Here is a 20,869-nt window from a genome sequence, read left to right as displayed (position 1 = left end):
GGGGGGGGGGAGGGGGCAGCATCGCTGCAGGTGACACCAACAGACTGAACAAACTGATCAAAAAAGGCTGGCTCCATCATCAGCTGCAATAGGACACTTTTGAAGCTGTGGTGGAGAGGAGGACCCTCAACAAACTGTTATCCATCATGGATAACCCAGACCACCCTCTTCACCCAGTTCTGGACAAATAGAGACTCAGACAACCCCACTGTTCCAGGGATCGTACAAGAAATCATATCTTCTGTATGCAATAAGATTATATAACATCTCATCACTCTGTAACAGATAACTCACCAATGGACTGTTATCATGACTGATGGTCATTACTGCCTGAATGAATGAATGAATGAAATGGTTTACTTCAAGTAATCAGGTAATAATACATGAAATAACATATCACATAATAAATCGCAAGTTGATCACTTGAAAGAGAGTGGAAGGAAGCGAACTTATTTAATCCCACCCCGACTCGACCATACCATTTTCTTCACAAGAATTATCAACATCCAGTTCAGGATTTATAATCAAATATTTATACTCTACAATCATAGATTCAGGCTATTAAGGATCATTAATATCAGCGATGTAATCAAATTTCAAAACATCCAAAGACAAGTCATTTATATTAATCAGTACCAATAATCAAAATATACTCATTAAATATTATCTTTAAAAAAAAGACAATTTGCGCAGATTGTATTAATCAAAGAATGATTATAATAATACAAAAAGTAATTAGTAAAAATCATCTTCATTAGTTAATTGCACTCTGCTTATTAAATTCCGTACAGTACAATTGGCAAACTTTGTTTTCTTATATTCATTCTTTTTATCTTCAATTCAATTTTATTTATATAGCCCAATATCACGAATTAAATTTGCCTCATTGGGCTTCTGTAAATGTTTATTTGCTGCAACAGCCAAATTCTATTAGTATTAGTATTTCTATTCTATTCTATTAAAACCCCCTTTTTCATTGGAGTGGGTCTTTAAGAACTGCCAAACACTGACTGTGCAGCAATTGTTATGGAATTATGGAGGAACTTCTTTGGTAATAAATATTTTTAAAATGTCTAAAAACAGAAACATGTCTTTGTTTTCTTTCACCCTCAAGTGTTGTTTTTAATCCCGTTCTTCATACAAATCCTGCAGAAATGTCATCTTCAGTGCTTATTGCCTTTCTTTCTGCAGCAGAATCCAGACTTTCTTTAGAAGGATATGAATGTTACTTTCTGTCAATGATTTTGTAGAACTGTCTAAAAGAACCTGGGACCCATTTCAAGAAGCAGGTTCAACAAATTTAGAGTTCAAACCTGAACAGTCCATGGACTCAAAATTCTCAAACTTTTTGGTTTTCGGTTTCAGAACGGCTGAAAAAGTTTGATTCAATCAACTTGAAGTGTTGGAACCAGAATCAGATGCGAGCGTTACGACCATAAAAAACCCTGATCAATTCACCATGGCAATGGGAACAAACACTTGAGTTTCGTACTTCCGGCGACGGAAATTGATAAGTTCCTACAAGTATTTGCCGACTTCAAGAACTTTTTCCGCAAGAAGATCAACACAGCTGCAGCGGTAAAACAGAGAGAGAAAATATCTGCAGAGTTAATGCGTACGTCTACGTTTGAATCATTTTAAATAATGAATAAATAATAATGCCAGGAAGGTTATTTTGTCACTTGTTAAGTAAGAAATGGTTTGTGATCTGTTAATAATTTAACCAGTAATCTCCGTAATCGCATGAATAACCGTTTTTCTTAACCCCCCACCACCACATACACACACACATGGATATCACTGCACGCTAAAAAAAAACCAAAACACTGTAGCTGCCTGGAATATGTTAAAATAAGAACTCATATTTGAACATCTTTCACTTTAAGAAGGGGCGGAGACCGCAGAGAACTCTAAGTTTCCTGAAGGAAACCTGCTCCAGACCAGGTTTCGTTCACAGACTCAGTTACCATAGTGATTGATTCTGAGTTCAGCTTAACCCGCTTCTTGAAACGGGCTTGGTTTTGCCCACTTTCACGGTTTTGAGTTATCTCTCTTTCTGAAACCGAAAACGGAGATTTACTGAATTTGGAGTTCACGAACTCAGAGTTCCAACAAAACCTGCTTCTTGAAACGGGACCCAGATAAACTCAGGTGTTTGTTTTTTTTGTCAGACAGCATTTTACAGTGATTTATTGTGATTACAGCTTTCGGTGTATGGTTATGTCTAAACTCGAATGTAATAATTTTATAAACACTGATGTTTGATGGGACACGAGCCCTCATAGATAGTTTTTTCTGCTTTGCTGGTTTTTTTTTTCTAGATTTTACACAGATTCTTTCCTGTTGAAGCCTCAAACCACTACTCAGTCTTTTTTCTTCTTCTTCTGTGTTAAATATTTGATTTTATTCCTTTGGTTTTATATTTAAAGGTCTGTAGTGGAATTTTGTTTATATTTTTTGCAAATCTGTAGCTTGAGATGTACACTCCAAAAGATTTACTTACCAATCGTTGTTTTATATCATATTGGATGTGTGAGTGTCTTGTGAAACACCAGGTACTGTTCTGTATTTTAAAAAAATAATAGGTAGTGAAGTAAATGTTCCACTGGTGTTTTTTTTATGAACATTTATCGCATTGATTTCTTTTTCTTTTTTTACTAACTCCAAGCATCTGTACGGATTCTTCTGTTTCCTCCTGCAGGACTCCAAACTGCCTCTGTCACTGCGGAGCAATCTGCTGGAACTGTTCAGTCAGATCGAGAGGGAGTTTGAAAACCTCTACTTAGAAAACATTGAATGTAAGTTTGCTTTGGGCTAAACCACCAACACTTGAATGTTGGTATTTCAAGCTATACTATCGTTCTGAAATTCCCTATTAATTAACAAAGTTCCTCTTTCACAGTAGTGACCTTGGATTTGTAGTTTTTATATATTACTTGTTGTTTTAGAGTGTTTTACATTACATGTGTGTAAATACTAACATGCCTGTGTTTTGACTTTCAGTACGGAGGGAAATCGACACGCTAAATGAGCGTTTAGCTGCAGAGGGACACACATTTGATGGGGCAGATTTAGCCAAAGGAGCTCTTAAAACCAAAGGTTAAAACACAGAAGTTCTTTTTTTTAATGTAATGTTGTTTTTAAAAAAAACCTTTAATAGTCTTATTTTGTTGTGATTCTTCTCCTGATGTGCAGCAAGTCATAGTACCAGTCAGCTGTCACAAAAACTGAAAACCACCTACAAGGCTTCCACAAGCAAGGTAGATATGATGACTTGTGTTGTGAAGCTGGTTGTTCTGTCAGTGAAATGTGGAGATAGAACATTGCATGAGCTATGTAAACACTCATGTTGTTTCTGTTACTATTAAGTGTTTTAGATTTCTATGAAACTGTCTGAGAGTTACATTCAATAGAGAAAATGTTGAGCAGAACTTTGTTCTGCGGTTCTTCAGACTGACATGACACATGTTTCATTGTTAAAAAGGCAAACTGCTGTTTGTTTCGCCCTTTTGCCTGTAGCCGCGTTCAAATTCTTGCCACGGCAGAGTAGGTGGATCCCGCAACTTCAACGTAACCACTTGGGAGTTGTGGGGTGGAGACTCATGGGTAACTTGTTGATTTCTCCCCCTTGTGTGCCAATATGCATGAACAGCCAAGCCAGGGGGTGGAGCCTCCCTCCCCCAGAGACTTGGTCATTCAAATGTAGGAGTTTGAGCTTTTCTGTTTGTTTCTGTGTGAGATAAAACTTACATTCTTTTATCTCACTAACAAACCTTTTTCAGTTGCACCTCTTTGGTTTTGATTTGGCTCCTTGTCGGCCTTCACATAATGGTACACTGTGGAGACATCTGTAACACAAAGCAGCCGTTTTTCTAAATGCTTTTCATGCTTTGAAGAATAGTTCATTCAAGGAGGCGGAGCATTTGGTGGCTGCTTTGGATCATTTTCTCAGCTGGGACTTGGTGGAGTGCATAGTCTGCTGGAAAATGTTTGGCCACATCAGATTTGAACATTTTGGATAATTTTGTCTGCAAGAGAATTGATTCAAAAAGTTTTAGCTTTTATACTACCTGGACCGGATAAACTCCATAAGTATGGAGGGATTTTTGTGGCACCACATAACAAGCAAAAGTCACAGTTTTCAGATTCAAATGTTCTAAATTGCAAACAAAATGTAAAGTTTTAAGTATAAAATTTAACAATAAGGCAAGATGAGGCACAATGCATCTGAAAACATTTCTGCTGCAAACGCAAAAAAATATTTATTGTAAGCACAAAAAAGTGTTGCAAACAAAAAAATATTTTTTAAAAGCAAAAAAAATGGCAAACAAAAATATTTTTTATAGCAAAAAAAAGTTTTTGAAAGCAAATATTCTTTTTTTCATTTGCAAATTATTAAGTTTTATTCTTAACATCTTACATTTTGTTTGCAATTTAGAAATGTTGTAATCTCAAAACAGTGACTTTTGCTTGCACTATGGTGGCACAAAAATCACTCCATACATAAGGACAATAAATAAGAAAACCCTGAAAAAAGAATCATAGACTAAAAAGTGAGGAAATAAGCTCAGTGGACAAAAATACACAAAGGCTAAAATGACTGTAGACTTGATTGAAGCGATCCAGACCAATCTTAAAGACCCACTCCAATGAAAATGGTCTTTTTAATATGTTCTTGAAGCATTTTTCTGATGATGGAAGACATTTGTTAAGAAAACTAGGCTTAAATTGCATTTCTGTGTATTTATCTATTCACATTGTTGTCAATCAGGAGCAGACAATAAATGAAGTTTGAAAAAGATTGTATTTGTGATGTAGAAAATTCAATGGGGGTGCCACAAGCTCCATTCTAATGGATCCACATGGAGACAAATAGATCAACATACATCTTAATTTTCCTTATCTGAGCCAATATCTGGGTCATAATTGTGCGGCTGGAAGCTCCATAATTGCTCACCATTTTTGTTGCACCAGTAATAATTTGGTGTTATGAGGGGTTGTAAGCTAGAGGGAGGGCGTGTAAACTGATAACAGTTTTAAAATTGTTCAAAAAATGATCGGAGTTGGATTTAAAGTAAAAACTGTATCAAAAAAAATAATAAATAACTTTATGGAACTACCTTGTAGAATCAACGCTCTGGTTATTATGATCCCATTTGGACTAAAGCTCAGTAATAACACGTCTAAGAAGAGCCAATGAAGTAGTAGCTTTGCTAGTTCAGGTCCCTTCTATTTGTGAACATTGTTGTTGAGAGTTTGAAAGTCCTCTTCACCTGCCCGCTGAGTTTGGAGAGGTTTCTGTTGTCAAAAGAACATTTTTTGTAGCATCTTTGAGAACATTTTTAATGGATCTAGGCTCTTGAACAGACTTTTTCAGATTTTCTTATCCCATAATCCTCCTATTAAAATAAGCCAAATGCTGATGTGGCCGGGGCGGACCGCCCACTGCACTGCAGTTTGCCTAATCTTTCACTGAAAGCAAAATCTGCAGCTTTAGACCCTAAATGTCCCAGTACTACCCCCCCTCCCCTCCCACACACACACCCGTTGCTGCTTTTGACCAACACCAAAGTTTGTGTTTGACTTCATTTGTTAACCCAGTCTCCTCCAAAAACGTTCAGTACCCACGTTTGTCCACAGGGAAAAAAACGTAGCAGTTTCACAAAAAACGGGTCTAAATTGTGGAATTGCTACGTCTCATTCTCTCATTCATTTCTACGGGGGTGCGCCGGATCACGTGACTAATCACATGACTTTTGAGTTTCTGCCTGTCGCTAGCAAAAACACGGTGGGATATTCACTCTTTTTCGGTGGAAAATCCCTCAGAATAAAATATTTTGTGGACTAATCTTTATTTTGACAATATTTCTAGCGAGAAATGCACCAGTTACTATCAGGATATACATTTATTTTGGACATACAGTTCGTAGTTAGTCTGTTTTGCTGGACTTCTCCCCAGAAGGGGCTCCAAAATCATGGAATATCAACGTTTCCGGTGCACGGAACGATCCCGGAACCGGACGATCAGCAGGATTTGGGGACCCGTCCCGCGTCGGTGCCGGGTCAAGGTTTGGGTTCGGGTAGGTTCGGACAAACCGCCCGGACCCTTTTTCAATTGGGCCGTGAATGACTCCCGTAAAGCTAGAACGTGATCACAGTCTGACTACTTCCGGTCGAGGACGGTCAAAAGTTTAAAGGTTTCCAGAAACGAAGATTCTCAACCATAAAAATAATGTTCCTTTATTTTCTCCCTCATAAACAAACACGAATGTCGGTTATTTTAAGTGACAATAACGACGATGCTTTCAGACTAATATAAGAAAGAAAGAAAAACTATTTATTTTATTTCTTTTTTATATTATTATTAAACTATCATTATTGGTCTATTATTATGATTAATAATGATATTAATATTACTATTATTATTTTTGTTATTATTTTTATGATTATATGAATGACATAAACCAAATACATTTGACAAATAAATAAATTATTGATCCACAATATCAACAGACTTTAATGATTGAGTTTTAATGATTCTTGAAAGCTGTAGAGGTCAAGAGAGAATCTGACAATTTAGACTATACTTGGTTTAATAAAATATCAGTAGGTGGCGCTGTGTTATCCATGGAATGAAACATAAATGTAACGTTAGACAGTCTGACTACTTTTGGTCCAGCAGACGGAAATAAGTGATCCCAAAACACAGATTCTAAACCATAAAAATAATGTTCTGGTGATTTCTGCCTCGTAAACAACGTTTATTCACAGGGCAAGGTTTCTAGCGGCAAGAACAAAATATGGTGGACATCGCCTGGTTTTGGGGGTCGAATTTAACATATTTTAGGATGTATAAACACTTTGACTTTGTTTTGAACAATTTTCTAGATGTAAATGTTGGTTGTTTTTTTCTACGTACATTCTTTCAGGTGTCTAATACATAGTGGCAATGGAACGCTTTTATGTTGCTGGTGGTAGCCAAAGATGCTAGGCAAACAGGAAAGAAGCTGCTGTTGCTCCATGGTGATAAATGTGTGAAATTAGCTGCGTTTCCATGACATATTTGAGCAAAGTTTTATCGAAATTCTAGGAATTGTGGAAAAAAACACAATGAAACTGTTTCCATTCAATCATGTTTTGATTGACAAGATATTTCAACAATACAGCATGAATATGTCAAAAATACAAGTATTATTGAATATAAATGGCTCAGAACAAAGCAGCATACATAAACAAGATCTCAAATCAGAATAAGAGAGAGAAAGAGAAGAGAAAATAACAATAAACAACGTCTAAACAACGTTCCAAAAGAGTAAACATATAAATATGTTATTCTTAAAAGAAAAGCACAGGGATATGTGTTATAGCTTGCAGTTTCTCATAAAAAAAGTACAAATTAAGGTCTATCAACTATTTCAAGAATGTGTTCTAAATATTCAAATAAGACATAGGTTTTGGGGATTTCACATTCTTGTAAAGTAGCCTTTGACAAGTATTTCATTTTTGAAACCAACAAAAACTACTGTCAAAAAATGACATTTATGTATATCAAATTTTGCAAACATTATTAAAGTATTAATACCAAATTCTGCTTTTTTTCTTTTTGTAGACCAAATCTAACAGTTTTGAAATGTAAAAGGGGAAATGAACACTATTGCAGGTTAATCAGCACTAAAAATCATACCAGAAAATTTGGATTTCTCACATTTTTAATAATAATGAATTAAAAAGTTGTGCAACTGTTTATATGTTATTGCTGTAACAAGTGTACGTGTCAATATTTAATGTATTATGAAGGTTATCATTAGATGGATGGTAAATGGTAAATGGCGTATACTTGTATAGCGCTTTCTACCCTCCTTCAAGGGCCCAAAGCGCTTCACAGTCACAGACCCATTCACCCATTCACACGCACATTCATACACTGGTGGTGGCTGGATAAATAACATTTAAGATTTTGAAGTGATTTTCTGCTCCTGTGGGTTCTGCTCCTCCTAGTGGAGCAGCTAACTCAAAAAATCTTTCATTTTATGATACAAGCATGAAATTTGGCTGAAGTACTTATAAGTCACCAAATTTTAAGAAAAAAGTGCTAGCCACTTTAAATTCCAAAATGGCGGCCATTTTCCAAGATGGCCTCCAAAGGTTGTTGGTGTAATGAGTTATATTGAAAAAATATGAGTACTTCATCAGGTAACTTGACTGCCAGAGGCTTTGTGTTGCGCAAGCCATTATAGGGCATTTTTTAGGCAGAAAGAGCTCATCCTCACTGCCACCCTGGCATTAGCAGTCCATTTTCGGGGCAAAAAACTATTGAAAACATCATCAAGTTAACTATTTTTATGATATTCTGCCAACTTTACTGCCATGGCGGCCATCTTGAAAAAAATGGCGGCCATATTGGATTTTTGTGTGGCTATTTCCTGTAACTAGACCCAGAGACTATAACTGTACCAAATTTCATGCTTGTATCATCAACTGAACGATTCTGGCTAAAAATGACACTGAGCTGTTCCACTATCCAGGATTCTAGATGAGGATGTTCTGCTCCTGCAGGAGTCTAGATGAGGAGGTTCTGCTCCTCTAGGAGTCTAGATGAGGATGTTCTGCTCCTGCAGGAGTCTAGATGAGGAGGTTCTGCTCCTGCAGGAGTCTTATGAGGATGTTCTGCTCCTGCAGGAGTCTTATGAGGAGGTTCTGCTCCTGAATTGGAAAATAAACAAAAAATGACCAGCACAGGTCCCAGCAGATCTTAGGATTCTCTTCAGTCAGTCCCTGTCTGCTTGTAGGTCCAAACCAATCCATGATGTGGTCAGGACATAATGGATTGTAACAGTGTAGAAGATGGTCAGCAGCTGCTGAGACAGCGGTGATATTTTGATGGAGGAGCTCTGGGATGATGGTAATGCAGAGCTGACGTCCACAAACAGGATGCATGCATAGGTCCCTGCAGAGTCAAGGTGGTGTAGGATGTAGTGGAGAGTTATGTTGACTGTATCGTCCACGTCATTTAACCATGTGAGAGGGGACTTCTTAGGAACCAGGATGATGGTGGAGCTGTTGTAGAGGCGGATGAAAGTTTGAGCCAGCTGGTCAGCACAAACTTTCAGACAGGATGGAGACACTCCATCAGGCCCTGGAACCCTCCTGATCTTCTGCTTCTAAAACTGTTGACACACATTCACCGATCCTTAGTCCAGGTTAGCGGTTCAGTCTGAAGGAAGTTGAGATAACAAGTCATTCCTTTAGATTGGAAGTGATGGGGGAGGGAATGCTATGGTCCTTAGAAACCTGAATAGGAGTTGTTGAGGTCTTCAGCTAGGTGGTAGCTCTCTGCAGGGTGGGGGTGGGGAATCTCTTCTCATGAGGGTCTGCGGGACTTTCCAAACTGCAGAAAACTGGTCAACTTTGCAGTGTACGTAGATCCTTTTAGCTGCCGTAATCTTCTTTGTCAGCTTGTTGACCTATTTCTAAAGGTCACGATCCCCACTCCTTTAGGCCTCTTCCTTGTCCTTACCTAGTTGCCTCAGCTAGCTGTAAACCATTGTCTGTTGTTGAATTTGTGGAGGGTTTTGGTCTGCACATGTATGTCCTCACAAAACCTGATCTAGGATGTCACAGTCAGTTCATCCAGGTCAGAGGAAGCATTTTCAAAGGCGTTCTGATCTTTGCGTTTTGCATCTTTGACTCATCCGTCCATCTCTAACAGTCTTCACTTTGGGCTTAGATGATTTCAGCTTTTGTCTGTGGGTTGGGATGAGAGGAGGCAGTGATTTGAAAGTCTCAGAGCAGCGCAGGGAACAGAGTGATATGCATTTTTATCAAACGTTGATATTCCACGACTTTGGAGCCCCTTCTGGGGAGAAGTCCAGCAAAACAGACTAACTACGAACTATATGTCCAAAATAAATGTATATCCTGATAGTAACGGGTGCATTTCTCACTAGAAATATTGTCAAAATAAAGATGAGTCCACAAAATATTTTATTCTGAGTGATTTTTCCACCGAAAAAGAGTGAATATCCTACGGTGTTTTTTCTAGCGACAGGCAGAAACTCAAAAGTCACGTGATCAGTCACGTGATCCGGCGAACCCCCGTAGAAATGAATGAGAGAATGAGACGTAGCAATTCCACAATTTAGACCCGTTTTTTGTGAAACTGCTACGTTTTTCCCTGTGGACAAACGTGGGTACTGAACGTTTTTGTAGGAGACTGGGTTGCATTTGTACATCAACACTGCATCATCGGAACCCCCTCACCTAACTGTTTCACATAGAAAAAACCCAGCCATCGAACACTAAGTTCCCATCAGGCTTAGCTTCCATCCTTTTTTATCCTGTAACCTTCATGCAACAAGGTGCCACTTGGTCACATTGATCATGTGACCGAGTGGAGATTGTTTTTCAGTGATGCTGTTCTCCTCCTTCCTTTCAGTTGGAACTTATTTAGCGGTCTGTGTCAAAAACGAAGTTGCAGTCCTTGTATCATTCCCATCTTCAATGTAAACACCAGATCTAACCGTGACTCGTCTGATTTAACAGAATTACTGACCTGTTTCTCCCTTGCTAGTTTTCATTTGGTTTTGGTGACAGATTAATAATCTGTAATAAAAACAAAAGCCGTGACTTTTGCCTTGATATTTTTGTTGCAGATCTGATTTTTTTTCTTGTATTGATGGTGTTTGTTTTCAAAGCTCTGTAGGCATTAATGAGAGGGGTGGGGGCTATGATAGAAGAGCTTGAAGCAAACATCAATAAAGATTTAATTCACCCTTTTCAGAGACTAAAGCTTCCTGTTCCTCAACGATCCTTGGTTCTGCTGACCCGCTTTCCCCTTCACCACACCAGGGTTCCTACACCTCTCTGGAAGAATAATTTCAAATCAAAATGATCTGATACCTGCACGGTTTAAAAAGAAAGCTCTAATTTCATTAAATAGCTTTAAACTGAGACAAAAATCAAGTTTTATTGAAGGTGTATTAACCCTGGTTCCCTGGATTTTTCAGCAACATTCGAGGATTTGATGCTAACTCTCCTGTCCGTGTCAGATTGTGTCCAGTTTCAAAGCAACCGCAGCCAGAGCGGTTTGCCAGTTGGTTAAGGAGTATGTCGGTCACAGGGACGGCATCTGGGACCTTGGCATCACCAGGAACCAACCTGTGGTGCTCGGGACTGCATCTGCGGGTTTGTTCATTCTATCAGTGCATTGTGTTCATTTTGTGATGTTTTTTTTTTATGTTTTGCCATTTGGAACTTGTTGGATTGGTTCAGTATTATGTCTGTGATATCTTCTAACAGACCACACTGCCATGCTGTGGAGCATCGAGACAGGAAAGTGCCTCCTGAAGTATATGGGCCATCAAGGATCAGGTCATTAGAAATAGTGTTTTTTTAAATTTAAGATGATGTTGATTTACTTCAGGGGTGCTTCTATATATTTTCCTTTAAGTCCCACTTTGATCATCTTTTGTAAAAACATTCCCAGTGGTCTTTAAATTATGATTAGTGAAGTCATGCCAATCATTTTTTTTGTGATTTATTAATCATGATCTTTAAAAATTAATGAAATTACTGTCTTTTCTGCACCATAGGGTGCACTGTATTATAGGCGCAGTCTTAATTAGGGGTCTATTTCTGTATTTAACCCATACACAAGGCGCACAAAAAATGGTGACAGAAGCAAAACAGTCTTCTTCTTTTTCTTTCGGCTTTTCCCTTCAGGGGTCGCCACAGCAAATCGGCTTCCTCCATCTAAGCCTGTCTTCAGCATCCTCCACTCTAACACCAGCCACCTTCATGTCTTCATTCACTGCATCCATAAACCTCCTCTTTGGTCTTCCTCTAGACCTCTTTCCTGGCAGCTCTAGACTCAGCATCCTTCTACCAATATATTCACTGTCTCTCCTCTGAACATGTCCAAACCATCTCAGTCTGGCCTCTCTGACTTTATCTCCAAAACCTCTAACATGTGCTGTCCCTCTGATGTATTCATTCCTGATCCTATCCATCCTGGTCACTCCCAAAGAGAACCTCAGCATCTTCATCTCTGCTACCTCCAGCTCTGCTTCCTGTCTTTTCTTCAGTCCCACTGTTTCTAGTCCAAACAACATGGCTGGTCTCACCACAGTCTTGTACACCTTTCCTTTCATTTGTGCTGAAACTCTTCTGTCACACATCACACCTGACACTTTTCTCCACCCATTCCAACCTGCTTGCACTCTCCTCTTCACTTCTTTTCCACACTCTCCATTACTCTGTACTGTTGACCCTAAATACTTAAACTCCTCCACTCCCTGTGTGGTGGACCAAGCAGCCAAAAAAGCAGGACAGAATGCAAAAACGTATCAAAAAAGTTGGAAATTTAATTTTCTTTTCAAAAAACGATTTGAATAACACACTGGCCCCTTAAAAGAGGTCAACTAAACAATAAGGGAACTCAGGCAAATGTTTAACAAGAAAAAGGGAACATAAGTTAGCAAAGTAACATGAACTGAATAGACTGAAACTGATCTAACCTGACAGACACACAAGGGAAACATCTATAGTGGGTGATCAATCCACTGAGGACACACAAGGGGGAACTGAAAACGATAAACTCTAATTACAAACAATATGCCAGCACATCAAATCAATCTATAAAATGTAAACTAAATATAACATATAGTTGCTTCTAAGAAATTAATGACAATAACTAGAAATTAAACCAAATTATAATCTATACAAACAAATTAATATCTCCCCCTCCACTCTTGGCTATGGTAAGTTCCAATCAGCTGCTTGCTGTTGTTGTTTGCTGCCAAGTGCTCATGTTGGAGTTGTCAGGCCTGACTTCATTCATCCAGCAGATGGCGGCATCAGCGGCAAGCACTGTGGTCTTCTGGGCCAGCAACAAAAAAAAAAACAGATTAATAAACTTAAACAACAATAGGAAAATAAATATGGTGTGGTGTTATGCATTTAATGCCCTGATGGTCCTGTGATGGCGGCAGCCACCACACCCTGTAACCTCACTCTTCCACTCTGGTTCCTCTCATTCACACACATGTACTCTGTCTTACTGCGGCTAACCTTCATTCCTCTCCTTTCCAGGGCAAACCTCCACCTCTCTAACTCCACCTCCACCTGTTCCTTCTCTCACTACAAATCACAATATCGTCTAACCTCATCCATCAGTCTGTCCATCATCATCAGGAAGGGGCTCAGAGCTGATCCCTGATGTAATCCCACCTCCACCTTGAACCAGTGTTAATTTTGACGGAGAATTTTAATTTAGTTTTAGTCATAGTCTTTTGACTAAAATAGGGTTTAGTTTTAGTCGCAATTTAGTCATGTTGATTCTATTAATTTTAGTCAAATTTTAGCCGACGAAATTACAGTAGATATTTAGTCGACAAAAATATAGAATAAAGGTAAAGTATTTTAATCACATTTACACCGTATGATCATATGAATAACATGCAAAGATTTGAGTAATTTGTAAAAAAATAAAAAATAAAAATAAAAACATTTTACTTCACTTTGCTTTCCAAACTTGTCATTTCTGCGAATTCAGCTTCACCAACTTAAAACACATTAAAAGAAAAAATAAATATAATTATATCATTATAATTCCATCCCATTTCCAATAGGAAAGTGTCTATTCACACGTAACTTTCAAAAAACCTGCAGCCAGTGCTAAACTTTTTTCTCAGTCGCACTGACCCAGAGGACAGGGGTTAAGGTTAGGATTATGGTTATGGTTAGGGTTAAACAAGCAAATGTTTCCTGAGTGTTGCTGTCTCTGCAGCTCACGGCTCCACCAGGGGATGGGTCATATGTGGAGAACACATTTCACACATTTAGGAGTGTGACGGTTAATGGGACTTTAACTTTAAGTTTAATTTTAAATATGGTGCGCCCAACAAAAGAAATCCAGCCTTGCACAAACTTAAAATGCAGCAACGGGATCTTGGCTGCACGTATTACATGTGGACAAAACATGAATTTCATCATATCCTGTGCTGGTCACATGTAAATATGTGTAAATAACTTGTCTTATCATAAATGTCCAAACATTAAAAAAATGTATTGAAGAGGTAGTCAAGCGTAAAAATGCATTAAAAAAAACATTCATTGGGGAGTAAGCTGTCCAGAACACCTGTGAGCATGTTATATGTGCTTGAACAGCATGTCTGTGATGAACTGTAATACCACCGCCGGCCATTAGAGGGCGCTGTTGTCACGTAACGTGATGGAGTTGGAGATTAAACCGGTGACTGCTTGTGGATCTGAAGAAGCAGCGGGGCTGCTAGCGCTCAGAAATACGCTAAAACATCGGTTTATAACTTTACAAACGTCATGCTAAAACAATAAAGCCAGACTTACATTTAAATGTAAACCTCTGAGCTTCAGAGCTTCACCCGCGTGAAGAAAAGCGCTTCTCCACCGCGCAGTACTGGCGCTAATTAGCTTGGCGAGAGTAACCCCTTAAAACAACTATGTCAGATAATTATACTCTTTAAAGTGGAACAACTGTTGGAAGGGTCGGGGAGGAATTGGGATTCAGCCCAATACGCTGGAAATAATCGTGTTTGTATGTTTACCTTTGCTGGATTTCAGGCTGGCTTGTCTGCAAACGTCGCTTCAGGTTTTCTTGTGTTTTTGCCTGTGATGGTCGCTCCACACAACGTCTTGTTGAGGGTGGCGTTAAATATAACATTTGTCCATATATGTACTTTTCTTTTTCTACCTGGAGTAGACATTTTTCACCTCTATCACAGACACAATTCATTGAATTAGCATCTTCCCAGGCGGGCTGCAGGGCTCTGTGTTCTGATTATATCGCTCTGCATTGGCTCCCGCCCTCCTCCTCCAGCAGTCATTATGATTGGATATCGTCTTCGATCGGGATTTTAGTTTCGTTTTTATTCGTTGATGAAAAAAGTCTGTCAATTTAGTTAAAGTTTCCGTGTCTGGGCGGGAGTTTTTGTTTCGTTTTCGTTTCGTTTTCGTTGGATAAATGGTGTCGTTGACGAAGACGATGACGAAAATTTTTCGTCAACGAAATTAACACTGCCTTGAACTCCTCTGTCACCCCTACAGCACACCTCACCACTGTCTTACAGCCCTCATACATGTCCTGCACTGCTCGGACATACTTCTCTGTCACTCCAGACTTCCTCATACAATACCATAGTTCCTCTCTGGGCACTCTGTCATAAGCTTTCTCCAGATCTACAAAGACACAGTGGAGCTCTCTCTGACCTTCTCTGTACTTCTCTATCAACATCCTCAAAGCAAATGTTGCATCTGTAGTGCTCTTTCTTGGCATGAAACCATACTGCTGCTCACAAATGTTCACTTCTGCTCTTAGTCTGGCTTCCACTACTCTTTCCCACACCTTCATTGTATGGCTCATCAGCTTTATTCCTCTGTAGTTACCACAACTCTGCACATCTCCCTTATTCTTAAAAATGGGCACCATCACACTTCTCCTCCATTCCTCAGGCATCTTCTCACCACCTAAGATCCTGTTGAACAACCCGGTCAAAAACTCCACTGCCATCTCTCCTAGACACTTCCATACCTCCACAGGTATATCATCAGGACCAAGAGCCTTTCCACTCTTCATCCTCTTCAAAGCCCCTCTCACTTCACCTTTACTAATCTTTCTTACTTCCTGCTCCACAACCGTCACCTCTTCTACTCTTTGTTCTCTCTCATTCTCTTCATTCATCAACTCTTCAAAGTATTCTTTCCATCTTTCCATTACACCACTGACACCTGTCACCACATTACCATTCCTATCCTTGATCACCCTAACCTGCTGCATGTCCTTCCCATCTCGATCTCTCTGCCTTGCTAGTCTGTACAGGTCAGTCTCTCCCTCCTTACTACCCAACCTAGCATACAAGTCATCATAAGCTCTTTGTTTGGCCTTTGACACCTCTACTTTCACCTTACGCTGCATCTCCCTGTACTCCTGTCTACTCTCCTCAGTCCTCTCAGTGTCCCACTTCTTCTTAGCTAGTCTCTTACTCCGTATACACTCCTGCACCTCCTCATTCCACCACCAAGTCTCCTTATCAACTCTCTTTCCTGATGACACACCAAGTACACTCCTACCTGTCTCCCTGATCACATTAGCTGTAGTTATCCAGTCATCTGGGAGTACCTCCTGACCACCCAGAGCCTGTTTCAACTGTTTCTTAAAAGTCATGCAACAATCTTCTTTTTTCAGCTTCCACCAGTTTGTCCTCTTCTCTGCCTTTGCCCTCTCTTTCTTCATCTTCTTCACCACCAGAGTCATTCTACACACCACCATCCTGTGCTGTCTGGAAACACTCTCACCAACCACTACTTTACAGTCACTGATCTCCTTCAGATTACACCGTCTACACAAGATGTAGTCTATCTGTGTGCTTCTACCTCCGCTCTTATAGGTCACTCTATGTTCCTGTCTCTTCTCAAAGAATGTATTCACTATCGCCATTTCCATCTTTTTTGCAAAATCAACCACCATCTGTCCTTCTACATTCCTCTCCTGGATACCAAACCTGCCCATCACCTCCTCATCACCTCGGTTTCCTGCACCAACATGACCATTGAAATCTGCACCAATGACAACTCTCTCATTTCCAGGGATGCTCATCATCACTTCATCAAGATCCAACCAGAACTTCTCCTTCTCTTCCAGCTCACATCCTACCTGTGGGGCATACCCACTAACAACATTGAACATGACACCCTCCATTTCTATCTTCAGACTCATCACTCTATCTGACACTCTTTTTACCTCCACAACACTCCTAACAAACTCCTCCTTTAGGATAACTCCTACTCCATTTCTCTTCCCATCTCCACCATGATAGAACAACTTGAACCCTGCTCCTAAACTTCTAGCCTTGCTACCTTTCCACCTGGTCTCCTGGACACACAGTATGTCTACCTTTCTCCTCTGCATCATGTCCACTAACTCTCTACCCTTTCCTGTCATAGTTCCAACATTCAAAGTCCCAACTCTCAGTCCAACACTAGTGACTTTCCTCTTCTCTCTCTCCCTACGAACCTGCCTTCCTCCTCTCCTTCTTCCACCAACAGTAGTCCAATTTCCACCGGCACCCTGTCGGTGAACAGCACCGATGGCGGTCGTTGTTAACCCGGGCCTCGACCGATCCAGTATGGATTTCGTAGGTCTGATTCGCATATTTGATTTGGCAAGATTTTACGTCGGATGCCCTTCCTGACACAACCCTCTGTATTTATCCGGGCTTGGGACCGGCACAATGAGACCCTGGCTTGGCCCCCTCGTGGCTACATTCATTGACATACATTTGACAGAAGCAAAACAGTGTTTAGTTAAACTTTATTCTGCTATTTAACATCTTATTATTATTTAATGGATCTCCTCTTACAAAACATCTTCAGTGTTTGAATCAAACAGCTGTTTATAAAACATGCCGGTTCCCTCTCATTGTTGTCGGAGTTGGTTATCAGGTGGTGTTTCAGCAATGATGCCGGTGGTTTTAGCCAAAGCTCAGACAACAGTTACAGCAGATCTTTAGCCCAGGTGTCAACAATCCTTCTCACATGGCGGCATAACTCGCCCGGCGTTGCATCCCAGTAAAGTGTGAGCGCCGTCTGTCATCCATTACTCCATGAACGAAGTCACGCGCTCTTTGGTTTTTCTTCCTGTTACGCCCCATTCAGTCTAGGGGTCCGGGGCCCAACATAAAGGTAAATTAAATAAGTTTTTAACAAAACACAACAAAAGGTCTCCATAAAAGTATAACAAATTTATTTACAAAACATACTGAAACAATAACTAAAAGTGAAGCAAAAGGGCTTCAGGGTGAACCAAGGCCAAAATAACAAACAAAACCCCAACTAACTCAACCCAGGGAGCTTACCTGTAAAAGAAACAGTAAAATAATGACAAACACTAACCTCCCTGGACTAACAGAAACAGGAGAAAACATTTACTAAAGAAAATGGCGGTTCACCCCTACAGCTTCACCTAAATTAAACCAACACTAAACACAGAACACAGAGTGGGACCTAACACAAAACACCAAAGAAACTACAAAGTGCACACAAATCAAAACAGGTGGAGAAGATCACTGAGCTGCAGTGGAGACAGGTTGCAGCCCAGCTCCCTTCTCATGGTCTGGAGGTCCAAATGGTGGTTTTGAAGGCTCCCCTCCTTCAGGTTTGACCAGTGGGGAGCCACGCCTCCAGCACCACACCTGAAACAAATAAACAGAAAGACACAAACAAAGATCCACCAAGCACACAGGAGTCCCACTCTGACAAAAATACGCCGCACCAAAAGAAAATAAAACCAAATACGGCCACAGCCGTAACACCTCCGGTGGCACCGGAAACCTGAAGGGGACCTGGTGCAGCGTGATCAAACACCATTTAGCAGGGCTGCATTCGCGCAAAGTCACAAACACATTGGAAAAACATGTGCGTAAAGTTCGGCTGGATCTCTGCGCAGTGTGTGGAACATAGCCTTTATGATATCATTTATTATTTGAAACTACACACAGAAATAAGACATCTCAATGTATGTACCAAACATTCCTCATGGATAATTCAGACACCTGCGTGCGCTTCTCTGCTCCTGCGCATGTTTAATCCTCCCCGCAAGCAGATCCATTTGTTTACACTCTCTTCCAGAAAGCTTACAGCCCCTCATAACCCCACCCTAACATTACCAGTGCAACAAAAATGGCGACCAATATCAGAGCTATCCAGCCGTACAGTTTTTAACCAGTTTAAATGAGGAAAACAAAGACAAACATGAATCTATTTGGCTGCAAGTGGATGCATCAGAATGGAGCAGGGAGCTTGTGGCCTGCTCGTGTAGTTTGTACGGAACAACTACAATTTTTTTAAACTCAATTTTTTTCCATCTGCTCCTGATTTACCACAATTAAAAATACTCAAAGAATCAGTTTTAATTTTTATATCTTTATATCTCTAATTTTAATATCTCTGGGCACTATATCTTCTCCATCATGAGGAAAATGCTGCAAGAGCATGTTAAAAACACCCAATTTCATTGGAGTGGGTTTTTAATAGCGGAGCTTCTCTGTTGACATTCTTTCATCCGTTGACATTCTTTCAACTACTGTACCTCTCGAACGCTATGAATTAATTCCAGCAGATTCTGAAGCATTTTTGTGCTGATAAGCAACATTTTACGGTAGTGAATGTCTCACTCAATCAACGTAGATGACTTGATTCTGTCGCAGAGAAAAGCAGCTATGTCCCAAACGCAACACGTGCAACAGAAACATTTCTGGTCTCAACCCCATCATGCCTATTGATACAAATAAGCATCAAACTCCTTTCGCTCTAAACTTACTTTGATTTAGCATCTGCTTGAATTCAAAAATAAAAAAAAATAAAAATCTTAACTGGTCTCAAAAGATGAGTTAATGTTTGTATCTTTGTCCTTTTAAACAGTACTCCATGGATGACTTGGTGGTAAAGTTTGACATAAACTCTGTTTCTCTGCAGTCAATTCTATCAAGTTCCACCCTAATGAGCAGATGGCTCTAACAGGTACAGGCAAATGAAACAAATCCTCTGCTGAGCTGAAAGCTAATTTTTTTCCCAGATCTCCTACAGTGAGCACTCATCTGTCACTCAAACCCTTGTCCCTCCTCCAGCCTCTGGAGATCAGACAGCCCACATCTGGAGGTACATGGTGCAGCTGCCAACTCCCCAGCCTGTGGCGGATGTCAGTGTAAGCTTGAGCCGAACTGTTGGTTGTCATGCTTGTATGTTCTATAAGATATAAGATAGATAGATCCAGATATATAGATCTGTTTACATATATTGTTCTCTCTCTTTTCACCATGTTTTGGTGAAAAGAGAGCTGAGCCAGAAAGCAAAGCTCTCAATTTGATGGTTGATCTTCGTTCAAATTCTCACCTCCAGTCCTGAGATCTGGGTCATGACAAAAAGAACGAGATCCCGACTACAAGCGGCTGAAATAAGTTTCCTCTGTAGGGTGTCTGGGCGTTCCCTTAGAGATAGGGAAGAAGCTCGGTCACCCGGAGAGATCTCTGAGTAGAGCCGCTTCTCCTCCACATTGAGAGGAGCTAATTGAGGTGGATCGGGCATCTGATCCAGATGCCTCCTGGACACCTCCTTAGAAAGGTGTTCTGGGCATGTCCCACTGGGCGGAGTCCCCGGAGAAGACCGAGGACACACCTTAGAGTAGGGCTGTGGATCATTGCTAAGGTGGCGATTCGATTCACAAATCAAGTTCAACGATTCGCGAATCGAACCACAATTCTTACTTTTTATTATAATGTTTATTGCTATGTGTATGTCAATTTACTGGATGGATGAAAATTGAAATGATTTGTATTACATCACCACCATTTATACCTTTATTTAGAACAGGAGATCAGACTCAACAAAACTGATAAAAAAAACCACAAAGATTCGGAATGAAAAAAAGAGTGAAAAATTTTAAAATGACACTTTTTTTTGTCAACCTCTGATCAAGTTCAGCAGTAACTAAAACAACATAAAAAGGATAAAAATCACTGCTGTTGTGGATCATTTAACAGCATAACCTGAAAATGTTCTCCTAAGTTTTCTATCCTCAAAGTTCCAAAATATTTTACGTTTTTTAAGCGTTATATATTGGTGCAGAATCCATTAAAAAAAAAAAAAAACATTTTCGCAGCAGAATCAGCTGATTCACGTTGATTACATCCGCCGTTCAGAAGCATGAGGCTGGGTTTCTCCACTTCCCAATAAGCTGGAGTTTCGTTAAAGGATTAGTAATGGGGTTGTGGGTCATTTTCGGTGTTAACTGTATTTCGCCTTATATTTACCATTTCCAAATGTTTTGGCGTGTTTTGAG

At 39.9% G+C, this 20,869-nt stretch overlaps 2 protein-coding genes across 6 annotated transcripts in view; one reads left to right on the top strand and one right to left on the bottom strand.

Annotated features, from left to right (window-relative positions):
• LOC112144307 (tripartite motif-containing protein 16-like) overlaps positions 1 to 20,869 on the bottom strand; it is a gene marked incomplete in the record, with an annotated part of 1,074,856 nt that overhangs the window by 526,230 nt on the left and 527,757 nt on the right.
• LOC112144315 (WD repeat-containing protein 37) overlaps positions 1 to 20,869 on the top strand; it is a 55,160-nt gene that overhangs the window by 24,164 nt on the left and 10,127 nt on the right. For 4 of the 5 annotated variants that reach the window (XM_036216301.1, XM_024268805.2, XM_036216300.1 and 1 more), the window contains 7 exons: positions 2,702 to 2,798; positions 3,004 to 3,099; positions 3,196 to 3,260; positions 11,049 to 11,184; positions 11,299 to 11,370; positions 19,507 to 19,551; positions 19,659 to 19,735. In XM_036216301.1, the coding sequence (XP_036072194.1) occupies positions 2,702 to 2,798; positions 3,004 to 3,099; positions 3,196 to 3,260; positions 11,049 to 11,184; positions 11,299 to 11,370; positions 19,507 to 19,551; positions 19,659 to 19,735 (588 nt within the window). The remainder of the gene's footprint in view (positions 1 to 2,701; positions 2,799 to 3,003; positions 3,100 to 3,195; positions 3,261 to 11,048; positions 11,185 to 11,298; positions 11,371 to 19,506; positions 19,552 to 19,658; positions 19,736 to 20,869) is intronic. The other variant, XM_036216302.1, reaches the window with a different exon arrangement.

Source organism: Oryzias melastigma, linkage group LG17 (genome assembly GCF_002922805.2).
Source record: "Oryzias melastigma strain HK-1 linkage group LG17, ASM292280v2, whole genome shotgun sequence".
Lineage (NCBI taxonomy): Eukaryota > Metazoa > Chordata > Actinopteri > Beloniformes > Adrianichthyidae > Oryzias > Oryzias melastigma.
The sequence above is the reverse complement of the archived record's forward strand: the minus strand, read 5'-3'. Positions and strand labels throughout refer to the sequence as shown.